The 23,935-nt window shown below is 38.2% G+C and overlaps 1 protein-coding gene across 1 annotated transcript in view; it reads right to left on the bottom strand.

The window, feature by feature from the left end:
- The window catches only part of LOC124613816, a 113,502-nt gene that overhangs the window by 50,819 nt on the left and 38,748 nt on the right, over positions 1–23,935 (bottom strand). The window contains exons 5-7 of the mRNA XM_047142538.1: positions 17,525–17,652; positions 6,734–6,859; positions 5,698–5,862 (exon numbers count right to left, since the gene is read on the bottom strand). Of these exons, the coding sequence (XP_046998494.1) occupies positions 5,698–5,862; positions 6,734–6,859; positions 17,525–17,652 (419 nt within the window). The remainder of the gene's footprint in view (positions 1–5,697; positions 5,863–6,733; positions 6,860–17,524; positions 17,653–23,935) is intronic.

Raw genomic sequence — 23,935 nt, 5'->3', positions numbered from 1 at the left:
TAAATTAGTACAGATTCGCCATCCTGAGATGGTCCCCACAAATGGGCTGTTTCCTGGGTATCCATTTGACAGTTTTGCTGAGTAATGTAATACATTAGCGCTGGAGAACAGATTGTGTCTTGACTTGAGAATCTCTGTCTGTCTCTCTCTCTCTCTCTCTCTCTCTCTCTCTCTCTCTCTCTCTCTCTCTCTCTCTCTCTCTCTCTCTCTCTCTGTCTGTCTCTCTCTCTCCCATTCAGCATCCAGCTACACTGTGTATATCTATATTGCTGATCTCTATTCCCTTTTGCCGTACTGCTGATTGCTGAAAACTCAACAGTAGACTACTTCTCTCCACATTACTAAATGAGCAACTTCCTTCCTTTGTAAACTGTATATACTAAAACAAATTGTTACTCTGGAAACAACTTCAAACAATTCTTTCTGTGCTTGACAAGTGTACCTCAAACACATTAGTAACAATCAGACCCTTCTAACACAAATTTCTTTTGTTCTGTGATTCTTTCCTGCATTGTCATAGCCATCTTCTTCCACAGAGGCTGGTGCAACTCTGAGGCAGTGGTCCACTGTATGGAGAAAACATTAAGAACAACAAGTGTGGTCAAACATGAGCCACCATTTTTGTCGTCCAATTGAGTAGCTACACCATCTCACTGCTATTCAGTTAAGATGCACATATGAAGAAACACCATGTTCAACATGTGTCCCATTTTCAAAACTACATTAATTTCTTCAGCAGTTGATGGTCAACATTCATAAGTCCTAAATACATTGTGTAAGACATCACATTGACAAAAGTGATATGTTACATTATACTACCTCCTGTTCTTGCAGGAGACATGTTGATGTTGACTGGAGCACATCCACCCAAGAGTAACAACAACTGAGAAGACTGCTTTACATTAACTTAGAGTTGATCTGGATACTATTTTACTTGTGGACAAGAGCAATGTTACAGTTGCTTTGGATAAGCAGGATTATGTTCTTAGATATGCAGTGTTTACTCTCTGATTCAGCACATTGCAGGATTGGTGCTGACCTATCAAAGGGTGTTGGCAAAACAAATAATAACCCCCTGAAGAAAAGTTCCTTATCACATGAATCTATCAAGAGTCTTAATTCTTACTGTGCTGCCCTTCCAAAGATCCATAAGGAAGGCATTCCTCCTAGGCCAGTTGTGAATAATACTCATGATCTGATGTATCATGTAGTAATGTATCTTGCTGCTCTTTTGAGCCCACTTGTAAGTCAATATGAGTGTCACCTTAAGTACTCAGCAGATTTCTTGTATCAATTAGAGAGAATGCATTTGAATGACTCGGTCAAGTTCTGATGTGGCTGCTCTCTTCACTCCCATTCCCCTGTCTGACTTGTTACAGTTAACTGAGGCTAGGTTTGGTTTTGAATAAATGAACCTATTTCAACATGTGTTGAATTCCATGTACTTTTTATAAAATAACCAGTACTTGAGCAGTGAGATGGAGATGTGATGGGAAGCCCATTGTCCCCTATTAATGCCAATTTGTTTATAGAAGACTTCAAGAACAGATGTTGGAGTCAGCACCTTTGAAATGAGCATATTTTTTTAGATATGTAGATGATGGTTTTATTGTTTGGTCTCATGGCAGTAATAATTTGAATGACTTTTTGAAACACCTGAATTCAATCCACTTGAATATTTGTTTCATGATGGAGGTGAAATGGGATGGCTGCCTTCCCTTCCTTGATGTGTTTGTCTGGAGGAAGTTTGATGGTACATTGGAACATGCTGTTTATACACTGAAGAACCAAAGAAACTGGTACACCTGCCTAATATATCGTGTAGGGCACCCATGAGCATGCAGAAGTGCCACAACATAATGTGGCATTGACTCAACTAATGTCTGAAATAATGCTGGATGGAACTGACACCATGAATCCTGTAGGGCTGTCCATAAATCTGCAAGAGTATGATGGGGTGGAGCACTTCACATTGCATGCCATCCCAGGTACGATCAATGCATACATGTGTGGGGAGTGTGGTGGCCAGCAGAAGTGTTTAAACTAAGAAGAGTGTTCCTGGAACCACTCTGCAGCAATTCTGGACATGTGAGGTGTTGAATTGCCCTGCTGGAATTGCCCAAGTCCATCAGAGTGCACTATGGACATGAATGGATGCAGGTGATCAGACATATCACCTGTCAGAGTCGCATCTAGACATATCAAGGGTCCCTTATCACTCCTTTGCTCATTCCCCACACCATTACAGAGCCTCCACCAGCTTGAACAGTCTCCTGCTGACATGCAAGGTCCATGGATTCATGAGATTGTCTCCATACCTGTACACGTCCATCTGCTTGATGCAGTCTCAAATGAGACTCATCCGACCAGGTGACATGTTTACAGTTATCAACAGTCCAATGTTGGTGTTGACAGGGCCAGGCAAGGTGTAAAGCTTTGTGTCATGCAGTCATCAAGGGTACATGAGAGGGCATTCAGCTCCAAAAACCCATATCAATGATGTTTCGTTGAATGGTTTGGGCACTGACACTTGCTGATAGCCCAGCATTGAAATCTGCAGCAATTTGTAGAATGGGTTGCACTTCTGTCATGCTGAATGATTCTCTTCAGTTGTCATTGGTGCCATTCTTGCAGGATCTTTTTCTGGCTGCAGCAATTTTGGAGAAATGATGTTTTACCAGATTCCTGATGTTCATGGTACACACGTGAAATTGTCGTACAGGAAAATCCCTAATTCGTCACTACCTCAGCAATGCCGTGTCCCATAGCTTGTGCACCTACTATAACTCCACATTCAAATTCATTTAAATCTTGATAACCTGACATTGCAGCAGTAGTAACCAATCTAACAGCTGTGCAGACATTTGTTGTCTTGCATAGGCGCTCCCAACCACAGGGCCATATTCTGCCTGTATTTGAATACACATGCCTACATCAGTTTCTTTGGTTCTTCAGTGTAGAAAGCCTACTGACACCGAACTGTATCTACAGGCTGATAGTTGTACCATCCAGCTCGATGTGAAGGCTTACTTCATACCTTGGTTCAGAGGGGCCACATCATCTCAAGCTCTGAGAGTTTGTCAGCTGTGCCAGCCCCCCTTGAGGTCACCTTTCACCAGAATGATTGTAGCAAAAAGCAGGTCAGACATATATCTCACTGTCAACCAATCATGCACAATTTAACAAAGAAATCTGCCAAACAACCACACAAATTGAGAAGTTATTTTATTATTGCTACCGGTTTTGGCAATTCAATATGTGATCTTCAGGCCCTATATGCACCTCTCAAAGTCATCAATACTGGCATGATGGGGCCATCTGTTTCTGGATGTTGTGAATTCTTACCTCAAGTGCTTCTTTCAAAGACCTGACTGCAACTCATCTACAGCTAAGTTTCAGTCAAGCCTTCGAATGAAGCACTTGAGGTCAGAATTCACGGCATCCAGAAACAAATGGCCCCAGGATCCCAATATTGATAATTCTGAGACATGCATTTAGGCCTGAGGATGGCATATTGATTGTTGAAACTGGTAGTGAAAATAAAATAAAATAAATTCTCAACTTGCACTGCCCTTTCTTCGAATTTCTTTGTTAAATATTTGATTAGCTGCTGTCCCACATCCACAAACATGCATGAGGTGAGTGATGGTAATACCGAGGATGCACAAAAGACTATGGCACTTTTGGCTTATGCAGGACTGATGGTGTTTTGTGGAAATATCATGTTAAATGTGATTTTTTACCACTGTCTAAGATTAAGTTCCTTTAGATTCTATATTGAATGATTTTTGTTTGCATAAGACAGGTGTCTACCATATTCCTTTCAGGTTTGGCATGTCATAAATTGGTCAGGCTGTCAGAACTGTGGAGGACTGGTGTACTGAGCATTATGTCACACAAAATGCTATTGTGGAACATTGTCTTGGTACTGATCATTGTATGGAATGTAACAGCATGGAGATTCTGACATGCATTTGCAGCTATTGTGATAGTGTTGTTAAGGAAGCAGGTGAAATTAAATTAGCATGCTATCTTATAAACAGAGATGGAGGTTTCTGTTTAAAATCTACATGGAATTCTGCTCTCTCCCCTGTCAAAAGACAGAGAGAAAGAGTTAATGTTACCTCACCTGCTGGTCATTAATGTTCACTATCAACAACTTCTGATGTAAGTATCATTGGTTGTGTGATGGTGCTAGTATTTACAGTGTGTTATCTTTCCAGAATTTCTCTGTAAAGCAAGGTTTTGTGCAGCACTTGCTTGTTGCAGTTTTGCCTTGAAAATGCCAGTGTGAACCTGTCAAAATATTGACGATTGTCAACAATGACATCTGGCTGCATCCCTGTAAGTTATCTGAACAAGATAATAATTAAAATGAATGCCACTGCTTCAGATCTGGTAGCAGCATCTAAAGCAAAAAAGACAAAGTGCACACAATCAAAGTGAAATGAGAACTCAGAACTCTAAAACCTAAAGCCACAAAAACCAAATAATCCCTTCCCTTCACTTGCAAAGAAATCTGACCAGCACTAAAACATGTCAAGCCAAGTAAAGCTCCAGTGTTTAACAATATTCACCTCAAACTCCTAATAAACTGAGGCAAATATACAACAGTTTGGATGACTTATTTTTTCACAGACCACAAGAATTTAAATGCTCAAAGATTATTACTGTATTACAACCTGGCAAATCACCTAATAGCTGCTTCCACCTGAATAATAAAATGACCAGAAGAAACTCAACATATAGTTCAAAAATACTATTCTTACTCCTGATAAAACACCATAGTATCTGGGGATGATCCCTAACAGAACTTTATCTTTCAGGGAGCATCTAACTAAAACACCTGAAAAATTGAAAATAAGAAGCATCATTCAAAAGCTTTGTGATACAATCTGGGGATCACTGGCATCCCCCCGACATTCATCTGTTCCGTATCTTATCTTCTCAACCACTAAATATCATGCCCCAGTTTGGCTTAACTGCCCCTTTTGTACAGAAGAAAGATATCCAACAAAATAATACAATGAGATTGATTACTGGTGTTACCAAATCAGCACCTACAGAACAAGCTGCTAAGCCACATTCCATACCCTCAACTGTGACACATAAAATAACGCTCTCACGAATGAGTACAAAAAGATCATGGATAATAAAACTCTACCAGTCCATCAAGATATCAATGAAGTAAACCATAGCAAACTCTGCTCTAAATCATCACCAACAATAAAAGCAATAGCCACTGTGGAAAATGAGTTCAATCTTACTAATGCATGGACTCAAGAGTGGACTGGACAACAAAATAATAAGAAGCTGAGTATCACCCAAAAGCTTCTGAATTTGATTTGCCACATTAAAAATGGTTAATGCTAAACAGAATTATTAGAACCCAGTATGGCAGATGCTCATATTTGTTGCACAAATGGGTTAAGCAACCATCTCCACTTAGAGACTGCAGAAAACCACAGATCTTTAGACACATTGCAGAAGAATGTACTGAAAGATCATATGAAGGCAGATCAAAAGATTTCCTGCTAGCGACTCCGCAAAGTTGATAGATTATATAAACTTTCTAGATTTCTTAGTAAGATTTTGTGTTGTATGTATTATGCTCCACACTCTAGGTAAATTCCCCTCTGCCTCCCCAATGTATCATAAAGCCATATAATAAATAAATAAAACAAATTTATTTCATACCTGTATCTGGACATGCTGCATATTGTATACCACAGAAATTTCTCTCAGGTCGAATGCACATGCTGTAGTCCTGATTAGATAACTGTAGGCCAACTTCTGGATCATAATTGAATGATTTAACTTGTCCTGTTACTCCAGTAAAATACTGAAGACATCCTGATTCAGCTACAACAACATAAATTAATTACTTAGCATTGTTTTTTTCCAGATTCAGTAGTTTATCATACCAACAGATTAAAGATAAGAGAGGCAAGAACAGCTACAGTTTAAAATTCTGAGTTGTCAGTCAGGATAGAAAAAATTTCATTCTTCTTGTTCATTTTACTATGTCATTAGTAAGGAGCTAAGAACAGAATAAACGACTATAAGTAACTTACACAAATCCTAACATGTTTATTCCTTAATTGATATTTAATATTTCCACTAATAAAAACATGACTTTAATTCTGCAATAAAAAAAGTGATTGGTGTGCTAATTAGGGAATTTAAATTTAGCAGTCAGGTTCTCCAGAGAGCAAAATGAGTATTATTTAATTCATCCTGGAAATCTAAGATGAACCTATTTCCTGTATTTGATCCATTCATTTTCTGCTACATTTGATAATTTTTTCTTGATATTTTATGGTCAAGGTGCCCTCTCCCTTTACTGTCTCCTTCACATGTCCTTCTCTCTTGTTTATGAGATTTTCATACCTAGTGTTAGTTCACTTTTTACACAAACCAATTTATCTCTGTTCTTGAATATCCAAATGACTGGATACCATCATTCTTCATTCCTGAAGAAGGCACTAAAAAACGTTTGATCTTTTCAAGATAATTTTAAATTAAATTAAAAAATCAATACAGCATATGCACTCAGGCCATACAACAATATATTACCTTGTTGTTTTATTACAGCATGTTAGATAGCATATTCATAACAAATATGAAAATAAATGAGTTGGAAATGTTTGTTTCATAATACTGTGACATTTGAAATGGCATGCAGTATTCTGATACTGATTAATACACTCTAACCATTTTACATGAAACTTACCTCTAAGCGGTGATGAGCAGGCTATTTGGCTGACTCTCACTTTCCACCTTCTTGAAAATGTGGGGCCACTGGTTACAAACGTTAGGGCAATTGGACTAATTTGGCCCTCATTGGCATCAACATACACTGAAATATAAATAGAATCCAACAGAGTCTATAGTCCAGAAAATCAGTGTTAGTAACACTTCCATGGGAACACAACAGAGAAAGCATCATGTAACATACCACAGAATGTCAGGACCATTTTTGAGACAGAACAGTATTGGTACATTCAAATGGGAATGCATAATCCAGTGAAAGAAGAAAGCAAGAATATTGGAACTCTTGAGCTACATTAAAAATATTACAGCCTCTATAACACTCATGAGGAATTAGTTATTATGGTCTAATTATGGTTGTTAGTTAAAGAAGGCTAGTTCTATGAGACAGGACTGCCATAGTATTTCACCTCATTTACAATGTTTTTGCTTCAGCACAATGAGCTTAGGAAAAAAATGAGAGAATACTTTTCTATTTATGTTCACTTATTTTCTTAATACAGATATTAATACAAGTATTATATGTTGACCAGTTGGCTCTTTCTACTGAGTACATTTTATAAAAACAAGCAGCACTTCCCATTAATGGTGTGCCTCTATGTGTTCAGTAAAGTTGTCATTTCCATTGTATGCAGAGTATTTTCACAAGCAACCTACCCTCCTCTTTAGCTGCTGTGAGTTGTGCTATTATGTATACTCGCTTTCTGCACTCCAAACACACTGTGAACTACCGTTAGTATTGTGCTGCTATTTATAGCTGAGTTCAGTTCTTAATGCCCACTACATCATTTGGTGTTCTTTTGTTTTCCAGAGCCCACACAGATATTCCTTACAACACACATTCTTTCAGTATTTCTGAGCTATGGTGACTGTGTTTTTCAAATAAAAACCTCCATTCCCATTTATTAGTTTTTCCAACATCATTATTTTGATTGAGTTATAACCTATCAACACTAAAAACACTCACACATAACACCTGTTTGCATTTATCTTGTCTTAGGTATTTTTATAAAATTTATCTGTAACTTGTTTATGTAATTTTCAGGTATATTCTGTGATCGTAAAGTTGTTCTGATTATGTTTTCTTTCACTTAAATTTGTAACAGTATAATTGTGTAGGAATGTGTCAAAGAATTTAAAATTATAAAAGATTATGAAGAATTGCACTCTGCTTAGGATCAATATTTGTGTTCCTCTGAAATGGAGAATCACAGAGAATGTGGAAGGGTTTTGCTAGCAAGTACATGCACCAGATTACTGATAGTACAGTCAGTCACTGGCCATAGTAGTGGACAGTTTGTGGTAGTCTTCATATGAAAGAAATGGTTGTATATTCATTATCGAGTGCTCCATATAAAAAATTAGTTATGTGGCACTATGTGGCAAGAAGAACTTTAGAGCAGATGAAAGTTGGATGTGTTCTCACCTGAATTGTAAAATCCAACATTGGAAGAATAATGGAATATTAATTGTACCTATCTGTACCAATGGAAAAGAAAAATTTGCAATCATTACGGGATTCTTAACACATGTAATTATATTTATGAGCACCTTCAAAAATGAACACAAAATTCATCACCTACACCTAACAAAGGCAATATTCACTCATTATGTAAACTTATAGCTGTAACTTGGTGGTGATTCAACTTTGAATTAACTTTACGTAATATACAGAGAATGATAATTTCAGAATACTTCATTAATTATGAGCTATTGTGTCATACCCATCATCAAAGAATTCATGTGCTGCTAATAGTATTCAACACATTAAAAAAGGCTCAACAAAACAATTTCAAAGCAAAATTAAGGAAAAACTGTAGAGCACACCTTTTCTATTGATAGAAACTTAAAAGAAATACCAAGCATGAATCCAAAGGCACCATGCTAAAAGTACAGCCAAAGATGCACAAAGAAGTGTAAAAGAGTACATGCTGGGAAGGGGGAATATAATTGTTACATCCCACTTCTGACACCAGTTGTAAAAGAGTACGTGGTTTGGGGATGGGGAGAGAAACTTCTGACACCAATGTTAATGTATAAAATGGCAGGGAAGGGGGAGAGGCAGTTGTTACATATGCCTTGTGACGGCAGAGTGCAGGAGGTTGAGCAGTCGGGATTTGATAGTGGGCATCTATGGCAGCTGTTAAATGACAAAACAGGGAATTAAGTACAATAAAGAGGATGTATTTCGATATACAGGGTACAAAGGGGTCAGAAGTTAGCAGGTTTATGCCAGTCTAGAAAGTTGAACAATTAAATGAAATGGGTAACAGAAGGGGAAGTGGTTCATGTTAACTTACGTTGGTGGTCAGTCATGAAAGCAGAGCCAGAGGCTGTGCCTTCCAAAAAGACGTCTGTTCTGCTCGAGATCTGTATTACAAGAGAGAGAAGCAAGTGGGTTCTGCACTGAAGGATGCTCCAGTATCCACAAATGTGATCGGTATCCTGTACACAGTACTGGCTAAAACCAATGGCATGAATTCACTAGCAGTTTCAGCAGAGGGCTCAGGGTGTCTCCTGTCAGCAGCTTTAACTGGACAGAACCACCTCAGTTTTGAAAGGCAAGTGACTTGTGTCATGTAGACACAGCGTGAATTACTCTGGGAGAAAACTTGTAAAGATTCCAATGGGCGTTTGAAATAAATTTTTTAAACTAATTCCCTAAAATATTCCTTGACTGGCTGCCATCCTGTATAGAAGGTAATCCAATATATCGCATGATGAACGCTACAAATAGGCCAGCATACAAAAAAATGAGTAACACACTGGTGAAAATTGTACATATGAAACAATATATTCTATAAAAGGTAGCATAACACTATCTGAAGAACTAAAAGGCAAAACAGTCCCCCAAGACGCTCAACTCTTACCACTTGACATTACCAATCTTTACTTAAACCTACTCATACAAGAAGCTTAACAGTAATCCCAAATAACCTTATGCAATGTAAGAAACTTACACAGACAGATATTATTGAATTTATCATCAAGCTAACTCTAAGTTACAACTACTTTACCTTTATGGTAACATATATAAGCAACAAGATTTCCTATTAGTGGGATCATGTATATCAGGCACCGCAGCTGATCTATGCATAAATTGCTTGGAACAAAAGTCATATAGCAGCCAAGAACTCTGCCTAAAGAAAACTGACTTTTGTAGGAGATATTTAGATGACAAATTACTGTTACTGAATGGGGATGCCGAAGACATAACAGACATTCTGAATTGCTTCAGTCATCTACATGAGAGAATTACATTTACAGTGGAACACAAATAAAACAAAAGCATCAATTATCTGGTCCTACATATTTTGAGAAACAACGACAAGTGCACATTTAAAATTTATAGGATAAATACAATGACTGAGACCACAATACCTGCAACTTCATATCACCTGAACAATCATAAGCAGGCAGCATACAGATCAGGGCAACATGTGTGCCTTTGAACCAAGAAAACATGCAACAAGAAATAAGCATAGTGAAACAAGTTGCAGCTGCTAATGATTATATTGCTTCCATGGTTGACACATGTGAAGAAAGACCCAAACACAAAGTGCACCACAGAAGAAAAAGACAAAGCAAATGCATTTCTAGCACCCTATGCACTGGCAATATATCACAGAAGATTGCAAATATATTAAAAAATTACAACTTACAAAGTAAAAAGTTGAATTTTCTACATCAAATAAACTACAAAAAATACTAATACATGGGATAAAGTGTAATCATGACCAATACAAAGTAACATGCCAGAAATGCTCCATGTTCTACCTAGGACAAACAGGCTGAAGTTTCAACACTGGGTACACGGAGCACATTAAAGCCGACACACACAACAAATGCACAACATTGGCAATAGCTACACTCATACCAAATACAGGACATTCATTTGGAAAATTAGATCAAAATGTCAAGATATGGCACTGACTAGTTAAAGGGTGTAAAATGGAATTGTTAGAAAAACTAGAGATACACTATGTGATCAAAAGTATCTGGACACCCCCAAAAACATATGTTTTTCATATTAGGTGCATTGTGATGCCACCTATTGCCAGGTACTCCATATCAGCAACTTCAGTGGTCATTAGAAATCGTGAGAGAGCAGAATGTGGTGCTCAGTGGAACTCATGGACTTTGAACGTGGTCAGGTGATTTGGTGTCACTTGTGTCATACGTCTGTACACAAGATTACCACACTCCTAAATATCACTGGGTCCACTGTTTCCAAAGTGATGGTGAAGTGGAAATGGCAAGGGACACGTACAGCACAAAAGCATACAGGTCGACCTCGTCTGTTGACTGACAGACCGTCAACAGTTGAAGAGGGTCATAATATGTAATAGGCAGATATCTATACAGACCATCACACAGAAATTCCAAACTGCATCACAATTCCACTGCAGGTAGTATGACAGTTACGAGGGAGGTGAGAAAACTCAGATTTCATGGTCAAGTGGCTGTTCAAAAGCCACACATAACGCTGGTAAATGCCAAACGACACCTCACTTGGTGTAAGCATCAAAACATTGGACAATTGAACAGTGGAAAAACATTGTATGGAGTGATAAATCATGGTACACAATGTGTCAATCTGATGGCAGGGTGTGGGTATGGCGAATGCCTCGTGAACATCATCTGCCAGGGTCTGTAGTGCCAACAGTAAAATTCAGAGGCAGTGGTGTTACGGTGTGGTCATGTTTTTCATACAGTGGGCTTGCACCCCTTGTTGTTTTGCATAGCACTATCACAGCACAGTCCTACATTGATGTTTTAAGTAACTTCTTGCTTCCCACTGATGAAGAGCAATTCAGGGATGACGATTGCATCTTTCAGCATGATCGAGCACCTGTTCATAATGCACAGCCTGTGGTAGAGTGGTTACACAACAATAACATCCCTGTAATGGACTGACCTGCACAGAGACCTGACCTGAAACCTACAGAACACATTTGGGTTGTTTTGGAATGCCAGCTTCGTGTCAGGCCTAACTGACCAAGATTGATACCTCACCTCAGTGTAGCACTCCATGAAGAATTGGCTGCCATTCCCCAAGAAACCTTCCAGCACCTGATTGAACATATGTGTGCAAGAGTGGAGGCTGTCATCAAGGCCAAGGGTGAGCCAACACCATATTGAATTCCAGCATTACCAACGGAGGGCACCACAAACTTATAAGTCATTTTCAGCCAGGTTTCCAGAAATTTTTGATCTCACAAGGTATATTCACATTACAAGGAAATATGAAGAGAAAATATTAAATGAAAAGCTTGAAAGAAATAGGCACCATTCTAAAATCGATGTAAACAAATTATAATGAATATTGATAAGATAAATATATTCCGTCCAAAAGTGTATCATACTCTGTGAAAGAGCCGTAACACTATTTCTGCCAACTAGATCCAAAAACATCTTTTTAACTGTTTGTTTATGTAAGTTATTCTCAATGTATAATGTGCACAGGAAGTTGTGTGTGATGTTTAACTTGTGTGAGACTCTGCACAAATGGACCATAAGAAAACTGTAAGTACAAGTTCTTCTAAGTTTCACCAATAACTACATATGAAAATCAATAACTAACTAAAAATTGTAAATTCCTCATATATTGCAGTAAAGTCAACAAAACAAAGCAGAACTCCACACATTGAAAAAATGACATAAAAATGGCATAGTACAAAGAGGCAACTCACTTTAAAATGGAATCATTTCCCAAAACTCATCATGTAAAATATGAATAAAGGAAAATCATGTCTGGTAGCAAAAAAGATGTTTACAAACAAACCCTCTGATTCCATTAAAACTACTTTGTAATGTGGCTATTTTTCTAATCAACTGCCAGTAACCAATTAATCAATAAACTGCATAAATAGTCTTCAGTAGCTATTTTTGTCATTTAAATGCAAACAGTAAAAGAATAGTCAGAACAAATTTGGTATGTGCACCACGATACTAGTCTCATTATATTTCATTTCATGATTATGTTTGAGGCAGTCCCTGGTGGCAGCTGATTTTCTTGGCCGTTTTAATTTGTTGCATCCCTGATACTCCTTGTATCTCTCCTCACCTGTTCCAATAGTACGTCTCTTGTAAGAGATGGTACAATCACATGGGATGCAGTACACACCCAATTTTTGGAGACCTATTTCATCTTTAACATTACAATGAAGTCTTTACCTTTGCTGATGAGGGTGAAGCACACTTGATGCCATTTTTCTGTGGAGTCTACCAATCCTTCTGGTTATTGGGCCAGCATAAGATGTTGTTGTAGTTGTTGTTGTTGTGGTCTTCAGTCAGAAGACTGGTTTGAAGCAACTCTCTATGCTACTCTACCTTGTGCCAGCTTCTTCATCTCCGAATAACTACTGCAACCTACACCTTTCTGTATCTGTTTACTGTATTCATCTCTTGGTCTTCCTCTACAATTTTTACCACTCCAACTTGTCTACTATACTAAATTTGTGAGTCCTTCATGTCACAGAATGTGTCCTATCAACTGATACCTTCTTTCAATCAGGTTGTGCCACAAATTCCTTGTATTACCAGCATAAGATAGATAAACAAATCTTGGCTTCTCTTCCTCTGTCTCAGTCTGAACCTGTTTGTTGGGTGTTTTTAATTTTGGCTCCATCGCCTGCTCAATTTTACAATCTGAGTACCCATTCCTTCAGAACACTATTCACAGGTGTTGTAATTCTTCAGCATGGCTCTCCTTGTCTGAAAGTGGTTAGAGCTCTATGGGCCAGAGTCTATAACACTGAACTTTGAGACAGATGGTGTTGGATGGAGGTTTGAAGATAAAAGGTCATTGTGCATGGTTTTCTTTATGTCTTAACTGTGACCCAGTAAAAAGTCAAGGAAAGATATCGAGTCATCTTTTTCAAACTCAATCATGAATTTCATATTAGGATGAATACAAATGTGTCTCCACATCTTGATACAATTGTGCTGCTTTGCACTGGACAGATTCTAGTGCCTTTGCTTCAAAGTATTCCATATTCAGGTTCACCATGACAAGCAATAACAGACTAAACGTTTCCACACCACCAGTTAGTTCTTAATATTTTCTCTTAATGAGGAAATAAGTTGATGTCAGAACATGCTTAAATGTTCAGTGAAACACTTGTCGAATTTTTCTGCAATTAATTCCAAGGATTCAGATAGTGGGACTCTTGTAATGAGATCAAAACTGATCATAATGTCCATATCCAGTTGACTGAGGTGGTGTACACACCCATTTTCACTGAGAATACATTTCAGGCATTGTGCCATCTATATGCCAAAACTACTAACAATGGGTCTTAGAAGAATGCCTTCGTTGTGCAGCTTAGGAGCCAATATATTCGTGGTGGCACAGCTGCTCATGTTATAAGACCCTTAAAGACATTATGTGGCAAGTTTGAATGAAATACGCTGTGACCAGTACCATGGTGCAAACACCAAGTTTCTGGGACACTGTAATTAAGGAGTTAGAGTTATCAAAGCAAATATTTTAGAAAACCTAATGAACGGGGATTGAGGTTTCTATTTGATCTAGGCTTGGAGTCTGTCACTCAATTTATTAAGATACAACTGGCTATCGCATCCACCAGAGTTGGGAAATATTATTAGAATGTGCATTTTGTGGCATGTCAGTGTGAATTCTGAAAATTAAAAGAATGTCAATGAGCATAATGAGGATCAGGAGTTTAATTCAGCTATAAATAGTGGCACGATACCAACAATTTTTCAGTTTGGTTGGAGTCCAGGCAAAGAGTACTCATAACAGTATATCTCACAACACAGGATGAAAATGACTGCATTGGTCTTCAAAAATGTGCATAAAATTGAAACAACAACTCAGTTGAACACCAGGAAGCACACCATTAATCATTTATTCAAATTCAGCATTAAAGATCATAGTTGTTGCTATTTCTTTATAAATCTTTAGACATGTTTAGTTTCTACCAGTAACTGAAGTATTACAAGGGTATTGTCTCATTTGTTTTTAGATCTAGCAGGGTAGTAAAGCATTAAAATATCCACTTAGTCAGGCATTCATCTAAGGTGAAAATTTTAAATATGTCCTTTTCAATTGTGTTAATACTCATACCTTTTTTGTTTCGATCAATTCTGTTACATATGAGCAAAGTTAGCTTTTTACAAAATTGTTTGCCATAATTGTCTTATTTCAGATCCGTGGCAAGAAGAACATATAATGTAGCAGGGCGGATCAAGTAATGCATTAGCAATGAAAATGAGCTATTATAAATCATTTTTGTTTGATACAATAGCTAATGTTTTTTGTAGCACTCCCTTTGTCAGAAAAGTTCCACGACAGACTTTTTTTATTTCTGAGTTTGCAATACTAAAAAGGAACAAATGTTGTATTAGTTTCCGTGACACAATTGATACTGATAGTGAGCAAGGAGTGAACATTAAGCTCTGCATTAAGCTCAGGAAAACCCCCAGTGGAACGTGGACAATGATTAACCAAGCATATACAGGCAAGGCACTTTCAGCAAATCATGTTTTCAAGTGGGGTAAAAGGTTTTGTAAACACAGACATTCAATGCAGGAGGACCCCAGTTCTTGTCAACCATCTACAGCACATACTGATTAAAATATGGAGCATGTAAGGCAGTTATTGCAAGAAGACTGTCATGTAACTGTGTGTGCAATGTCAGAAGAACTTAGTTTGAATAGTGTCATAATGTTTTAAGTGAAGATTTAGGGACAGAGAAACATAAAGCAAAACTCGTCTCTCGCACACTAACAGACATACACAAAGAGGTAAAATGAAGAATTGCTGCTACTGGATGGAGCCAGATGTAATACCACATTTCTGTCAATGATTATCACTGGGGGTGAAAGCTGGTGCTACCAATAGGACCCTTACACAAAACGTCAAAATGCTGAATGGCAGAGTCTTGGATCACCAGCCTTAAAAAAAGTCAAATGACAACCTTCAAGACAATGTTGATCACATTCTTTGTTAGTAAATGATTAGTTCACCATAAGTACGTTGTTACAGCTCAAACAGTGAACCAAACTCTTTACATCGAAGTCTTCAAACATTTGCAACAAGCTATTTGATGTCGCTGCCCTGACTAGTGGCATTCTCAGGATTGGTTCTTACTGCATGACAGTGCAAGACCCCATACTGATGTATCCATTGTTGAGTATCTAGCCAAACATTCTGTTACTACCATCCCTCATCCACCATATTCTCCTGACCTCCCGCTTTGCCATTTTTTCTTGTTTCTACGAGTGATAAGGTGATTGAAAGGAATGCTTCATCAAGATATTGCAACATCCAGTGGGCTGTGACAAATGAGCTTACAAACACTGCAGTTGAAAATTTCCCTGCTTGCTTCCAAGACCTCCAGAAAAACAGTAGCAACTGTGTATAAACACCCAAGGGGACTATATATATAGGAGCTAGGACTGTTACTAATAAGTGCAATTTTCTATTTAAAAAAAAAGCCTATCCTGGTACTTTTTTGAGAAAAGGAATAGATGGCTTTTGTGATATTACACGAGAACATCAGCTCTACCCTACTTATACACTGATGACCATTAAAATTGCAGTGCCATGAATGCATCACACAACAAAAGTGGAACTATCATGAAATGTACTACATGCTAGGATCAATAAATCATCAATATTTCAGTGAAACTGCACAAAGTAGATGCAAGATTGTACACCACATAATGTATCTTGAGTCAATGCAACAAGGCTTTGCACAGACAGTGCAATGACATCTGGGTTGCCATGGACTGTCAGCATGGTGAACTTGTGGCCTCTCTTGAAACACCAGCAGAAAGAGGCGCAGAAAGTGGCTTGGCCAGTAACAATGCTGAACTCAGGAGTGTCAATAAGTTGTCATTTTAGATGCATCCTCATTCTGCATACAGCATTAAAATTGAAATATCTGTGTGTGGAAGCTCCAGCAAGAATGAAATTCACCATATTGCATTCTTCATCATCATACTGGGGGGATGGTGTGAGGTTCCACTGGATATGATCATCTCAGGTTAATGTAACCATTTATTTGGACAGCAGGTATTACATTTCTGAATGTTAAAGCCAGTGAATGTGCTGTTATCTTCAAGGTCACCATGACATTATCTTTTAATGAGTTAACACAAGATGACATGTTGCCCATACTGTTCCAATCTACTTTGATAGAGAGGGTGTTCAACAGTTGCCCTATACAACACCCATTACAAGCAGTTACTCAACTGCATTTTCATAACATATATACAATATATGCTTGTTCTGACTGTAACCATTTGATGGGTTATCACATACATAATACAATGCTCAACAAGGCAATCTTTCCAGTATTTTACTTGCAACAGGGTCCACAGCCAAACAAGAGTAACAGGGTCCACAGCCAATATTTTTTTACTGATGTATTATTTAATTACAGAGCTCTGATTTGATCTCAAAGTTATTATGCCTCTTATTTAATTATCTAGTTCTATTACATAACTTCTTATATTTCTTTCTCTGCTCTGCTTGCTACCTAGTAACACTGCATCCTTGATTACCTAATTTTAATCCTCTCATCACATCCTATATTTTACCACCTTTGAGAGACAAATGCTCATCACCAATGTGCATTTGAGATACAATATGTGACTGCATAGTCCACATTTAAAATATTAGAGTGTAATGAATATTTAGAAAAAAAAATAATGACAAGTCTGCTAATTGAGATGAAAGTAAGAACACCAGATTACTGTCCAGTGTATTTTTTGAGCTTACTGTGGTTGCCTTTGTTGATTCCACATATCTCATTTATAGGACTCCCTCCAGTAACAAGAAACTGGTCATAAATGCAGGTGTTGTTTACAGGCTCAGGACCAGCTATTCTGAACTCATCAAAATCAAGCCTGAAAAGAAAGCAAAGTCATTTGTATTTAAGATTTATAAAAAAAAAAAAAAAAGTAAATACACACACTACTCAGTGAACCTATACCCACTTTTCCCTGTTGAAGGGGGAGGAGGAGGAGAGGAGAGAGATAGATAGAGAGAGAGAGAGAGAGAGAGAGAGAGAGAGAGAGAGAGAGAGAGAGAGATAGAGAGAGAGATGGAAGCACAGAAAAAACTGAATTCACACAAATTGACACAGCTATGTGATTATGAGTATAAATTAGATAATGATGCAAGTACTCACTAACACATATAATGTATTTAATGATCATGACCTTTGTGAGAGACAACGAACACTATTTTATTCCAGTTTCATTATTATCTGCATCTGAAGAACCTAGTAATCAGCTTACATTAAGATACCCTCTCTTCAATGAAAAGGAACTGATGTACAGTATTGTTGGCTAGGAGAATCTGAGGGGTAGGTTCAACCATCTAATCAGAAGGTTTTCTTCCTCCTTGCATTGAAATATGTGAGAGTTGCGCCTTAAGTGTATCTGTTGAGCATAGGTGTCCCTAATGAGCGTGTGCTGTGATGTTTTGTACGATGAGGAGAGGAGGGAGAAGGTGAAAACTGCTGCCAGCATGTAGGCTGCTCCTTTCAAACAATACCAAACACCCATCCTATGTATGGGTCACCATCAACAGTGTCACATGCCATTACTTAATGAAACAGAGTGATCTTAAATTTAATCCAGAGCACTGACACAAAGTATATTAATTAAGGATTTTCTGCCACTACCTCTTCACCCTTTTCCAGCCAAATCGTGGCCACAAAAATTTCTTCCACCACCAGGATTAAAATGCGCTATCTCTGAGTCAGCAATACAATGCAGGTCTATGTTAGTAACCTCAACTAAGGAGACAACATTGTCCCCATTAAAGATGTGAAAAAATAAAACCTCCAACTATGTTTGATGCTTCCTCCTTTGATCCTTTTTTATGTGTTGACCTATATTCCTTTCCAGTGTGCTGGAATGCAATGAGGTACAGGGTGGTGCGTGAAATGTGTTACGAATTGTTTCTTTCACAATTTACGACACACATTAGATATACCACTGGGATCTCTACAGCAGTACCAGCAGAGCTTGGAAAAACAAATGAGTTACAAAATGACGTGTAATTCACGATACTGCTGCTAGGAGACTAGTAAGCAGCAATGGCTGACAATGGAAGACTGACGACACAGCAACGATCGGCAATTGTGTTACTTTTTCATGAAACGAAAAGCCTTGTTGTGACTCAGAGGCATTTTCGACAACAGTTTAACAGACGATGGGTCCCTTGCAAGAAGACCATCCACAGGTTGTATGATAAATTTGTACAGGAAGGAACAGTATTGAAAGCGAAGTGACCTTGGCCTAAGCCTGTTTGTTTGCCGGAGAATAATGAAGCGGTACGAGTTACTGTACAGAGAAGTCCCGGGAAATCGTGTAGAAACGCAGCAGTGCAACTGGGAACATCCAGACACTCCATTCAATGCATTCTTAAAAGTGACCTCCATATGTACCCATACAAGATGACCTGTGCACAGAAGCTCACTGAAGAACACAAGCAGCAGTGATTACTGTTTGCTCAGTGGGCGGAGGATAGGGAAGAAACTCTCAACAACGTTTGGTTTTCAGATGAGGTGCATTTTCATTTAGATAGTGTGGTTAACAAACAAAATGTACGCTTTTGGGCCACTGAAAACCCACAAGTGCTTCATGAACGACAACATTATGCTCCAAGGATTATATCATGCGCAGCAATTTCCAGTCATGGACATATTGGACCCTTTTTCTTTGAAGAAACTGTGAACAGTGAGCGTTATTTGAGAATGCTTTGCAATAGCTTCATTCCACAGCTTCTTGCTACTGCCTTGCCCTTCAACATGCACTGGTTCATACAAGATGGAGCAAGGCCACATACTGCAAACACAGTGTTGGAGTTTTTATATGAGCATTTCAACATGCGGATCATTTCACTCAGGTCTCCAGGTCACTTCAATGACGGACAAAATTGGCCCTCCAATAGTCCAGACCTCAATCCGTGTGACTTTTTTCTTTGGGGGTACCTAAAGGAAAAAATTTTCCTGAAACGTCCACATGATTTAATGAAGCTCAGAAGACTTATTCTTCAAGCTTGCAGTGAAATTACGGAAGACATGTGCCATAGGGTAATCACTAAACTCAGTGTTCATTTGAAGGAAGTTAGGAAACAAAATGGTGGACATATAGAGCATGTGCTGAGTTAGAAGAAATCTCCATGGACGGCTCTTCATTGTAGTATATGTTCCTTCCAGACTGTATTGGCAATAAAGTTTATATTCAAACACAAAATGGTAACACATTTCGTGTGCCACCCTGTATTTAAAAAATGGGGCGTTCTGACAATCCCAAGTGAATATATCTTGCAAACTACAGTTTTTATTCACAAAAATATTGATCAAAATTTAGCAAACAGCTGCATATATGATCACCAAACCAGAAACAGTAATTGCTTGTACCTAGACAGAATGAAGAAAACTAAAACCCAAACTACTATGTTTTACCAAGGTGTCAAGATATACCATAAATTGCCAAAAGAAATCAAAAACATAAAGGAACTCTGTAAATTTAAAGCATTCCTTAAAGAATATTTATTAAAAAATAGTTTTTATTCAACTAGAGAATTCATGCAGCATAAAATTGGTATAAATAAATAATCAGGTTAATCAATTATAAAGTGGACATTCTAGTTTGTAATTTACCCATACAAGTATTAGAGGAGTCTTGTGATCTATTTCTTTTGATTAAAGCAGGTTCTTCTGCATTATGTAATTCAATGATAAATTGTGTGTGTAATATACATATATATATATTATTATAATGGAAGGAAACATTCCACGTGGGAAAAATTATATATAAAAACAAAGATGAGGTGACTTACCGAACAAAAGCGCTGGCAGGTCGATAGACACACAAACAAACACAAACATACACACAAAATTCAAGCTTTCGCAACAAACTGTTGCCTCATCAGGAAAGAGGGAAGGAGAGGGGAAGACGGAAGGAAGTGGGTTTTAAGGGAGAGGGTAAGGAGTCATTCCAATCCCGGGAGCGGAAAGACTTACCTTAGGGGGAAAAAAGGACAGGTATACACTCGCACACACGCACATATCCATCCACACATACAGACACAAGCAGACACAAGCAGACATGTTTCATGGTATATGTTAATGAGTTTCCCATAGGCACGGGTTATGTTCAGTGACTGTGCTATTGTGTCAATGTAGACCAGTTTATAAGATTTAGTAGCTGTGATTCAAAACTTTGCTTTCCACTTGTATATATTTTTTCGAAAATGTACAGCCCAGACACTTTGTAAATATATAGAGATGATGATTTTAGTGTTTGGGACTAATTTCTGCTCAATAATTATTCCAGTTGGTAGATCCACATATATGTTGTCAATTTTCTGGCAATAATGGTCAGATTAGTGGAATTTCAGCTTACTGAAATGAATACTGTCTTCAAATTATTTACTGATTATTAAATAGTCTAGTGCTTTGGAGGAAGACTCTATTATTCTGGCAACTTAAGTAATTACATTTGTAAGATTAACAAGCTTAATCTGTCTGATAATTTTAAACATTGATATTACAGACATTGTTTGGAGTATATGAAGCATTTCACTCTTTTCCTTTTCTGTTAAACAGGACTGAGGCAGGAACTGCTACTGACTAAGCAAACATGAGTTTTTTGAAGGTCTTCTTTTGCCATATTTAATCCTTGGTTAACATTGTAGCAAAGCAAGTGCAAATAAAGCTACCTCATAAGGTGGCGAGTTTCACACAAGCCAGTGGACACTGTTCATAAGAGGTCATATACTACTCATCACGTAGAGCTAAATAACTGGGCTATTACCAAAAAGTATAAGGGGCAAACTAGAAATTGGAGGTAAATCCTTATGCTTTATAAGTTTGGCAGACATTACCTTTTACATTAAAACAGTGAGACCACTTATACGAGGGTTGTTTTTTAAATAAGGGCTGTTTTTATTTTTAAAAAAAGATACAAAACTCTTTGTCTTTAAATATGTCTGCTTGTGTCTGTATATGTGTGGATGGATATGTGTGTGTGTGTGTGTGCGAGTGTATACCCATCCTTTTTTCCCCCTAAGGTAAGTCTTTCCGCTCCCGGGATTGGAATGACTCCTTACGAGGGTTGTTTTTTAAATAAGGGACATTTTTATTTTTTAAAAAAAGATACAAAACTCTTTGTCTTTAAATATGTCTGCTTGTGTCTGTATATGTGTGGATGGATATATGTGTGTGTGTGTGTGTGTGTGTGCAAGTGTATACCCGTCCTTTTTTCCCCCTAAGGTAAGTCTTTCCGCTCCCGGGATTGGAATGACTCCTTACCCTCTCCCTTAAAACCCACTTCCTTTCGTCTTTCCCTCTCCTTCCCTCTAACCTGATGAGGCAACAGTTTGTTGCGAAAGCTTGAATTTTGTGTGTATGTATGTGTCTGTTTGTGTTTATATCGACCTGCCAGCGCTTTTGTATGGTAAGTCACATCATCTTTGTTTTTAAATATAAAAAAAGATACAAATACTTTTGTAAAAAAACTTTTATTTTCTGATTGTACACACTTTTACCTATTTTTCTACATAGTTGCCTTGTTTATTTAAGCACTCGTCATACCGTACAACAAAGTTTTTAATTCCCTCTTCAAAGAATTCGGCCGCCTGCTCCGACAGCCAAGAGTTCATTACCGCTTTCCCTTCATCATCGTCATTGAAGCGCTGCCTGCCAAGACGGTGTTTCAGGTACCGGAAAAGGTGAAAATCGCTAGGAGCAAGGTCGGGGCTGTATGGTGCATGGTCTAAAACTTCCCAGTCAAAAGAATCAGTCAAATCCCGAGTCTTTTGAGAGGTGTGAGGCCTAGTGTTATCATGCAGGAGCAAAACTCCTTTTGTCAGCATGCCGCGCCTTTTCTTTTGAATTGCTCTGCGGAGCTCCTTTAGAGTTGCACAGTAGGAATCTGAGTTGATTGTCATTCCTCGTGGCATAAAGTCCACTAGCAAAACACCGTGCCAGTCCCAGAACACTGTTGCCATAATCTTGCACTTTGACAGCGTCTGTTTGGCTTTGACCTTGATGGGTGAGGTTGTGTGTCGCTATTCCATTGATTGTCGTTTGCTTTCGGGAGTGATATGGGATACCCATGTTTCATCTCCAGTGACAATTTGACTCAACATGTCATCCCCTTCTTCCTCGTAACGAATCAAAAAGTCCAATGAAGTGGCAAATCTCTTCCCTTTGTGGTTCTCTGTGAGGAGTCTGGGTACCCACCGATAACACAGTTTCTTAAAATTTAGGTTTTTCAGACACAATTTTGTACAAAACTGATCTTGAAACTTGTGGAAATTCCAAAGAAAGACTGGAAATTGTGAATCTTCTGTCCTCACGAATCTTTGTTTCGACTGCAGCCACCAAATCATCAGTGATCACAGAGGGCCGGCCTGAGCGTTCTTCGTCATGGACGTTTTGATGGCCATTTTTAAACTCTCTAACCCATTGACCCACTTTACCTTCACTCATTGCATTCAAGCCATAAACTTCTGGTAACTGATGATGAATTTCTGCAGCTGATAAGCTTCTCGCGGTCAAAAAACGTATCACTGACCGTATCTCACACGCGGCGGGCGATTCAATAATCGTAAACATTATAAAGTAGCACAGTGATGCGTACATGTCAGCTACAGAGCTGCAACTTGCATCAGTGTGAACGGGAAGGATGCCAGCAAGTGGCGCAGTGGCTTGTTGCGGCATCCGCGTGAACTACGGGACTATACGCGCGAACGGTTTTTACTTAAAAAACAACCCTCGTATATCACAGAGTGACAAGAGGGAATAACAACATAGAACTTTCATAATATTTAACAATATAAAGGGGATAGATTGCTACTCACCATATAGAGGAGGCATTGAATCAAAGGGTAGAACAAAAAAGACTGTTAAAATATTAAACATTTTGGACAAAGTCCTTCTTCTGTAGAAGAACACACACATTCTTACAGCACAACTCACACACATGGCCACTGTCTCATGTACTCTGTTTTCTATTGCAGAAGAAGGATTTTGCCCAAAAACTTTAATATTTTGGCAGTCTTGTCTCTCTGTGACTCAAAGCTTCCTCTTCATGGCGAGTAGCAATCTATCTTCTCCATATTGGTGTCATTCCACCCCAGACTTTCCATTGTTTCACAATGACATGA

This window comes from Schistocerca americana, chromosome 4 (assembly GCF_021461395.2).
Source record: "Schistocerca americana isolate TAMUIC-IGC-003095 chromosome 4, iqSchAmer2.1, whole genome shotgun sequence".
Taxonomy (NCBI): Eukaryota; Metazoa; Arthropoda; class Insecta; order Orthoptera; family Acrididae; genus Schistocerca; species Schistocerca americana.
Note: the sequence above shows the minus strand (reverse complement) of the source record. Positions and strands in the feature narration are given on the sequence as shown.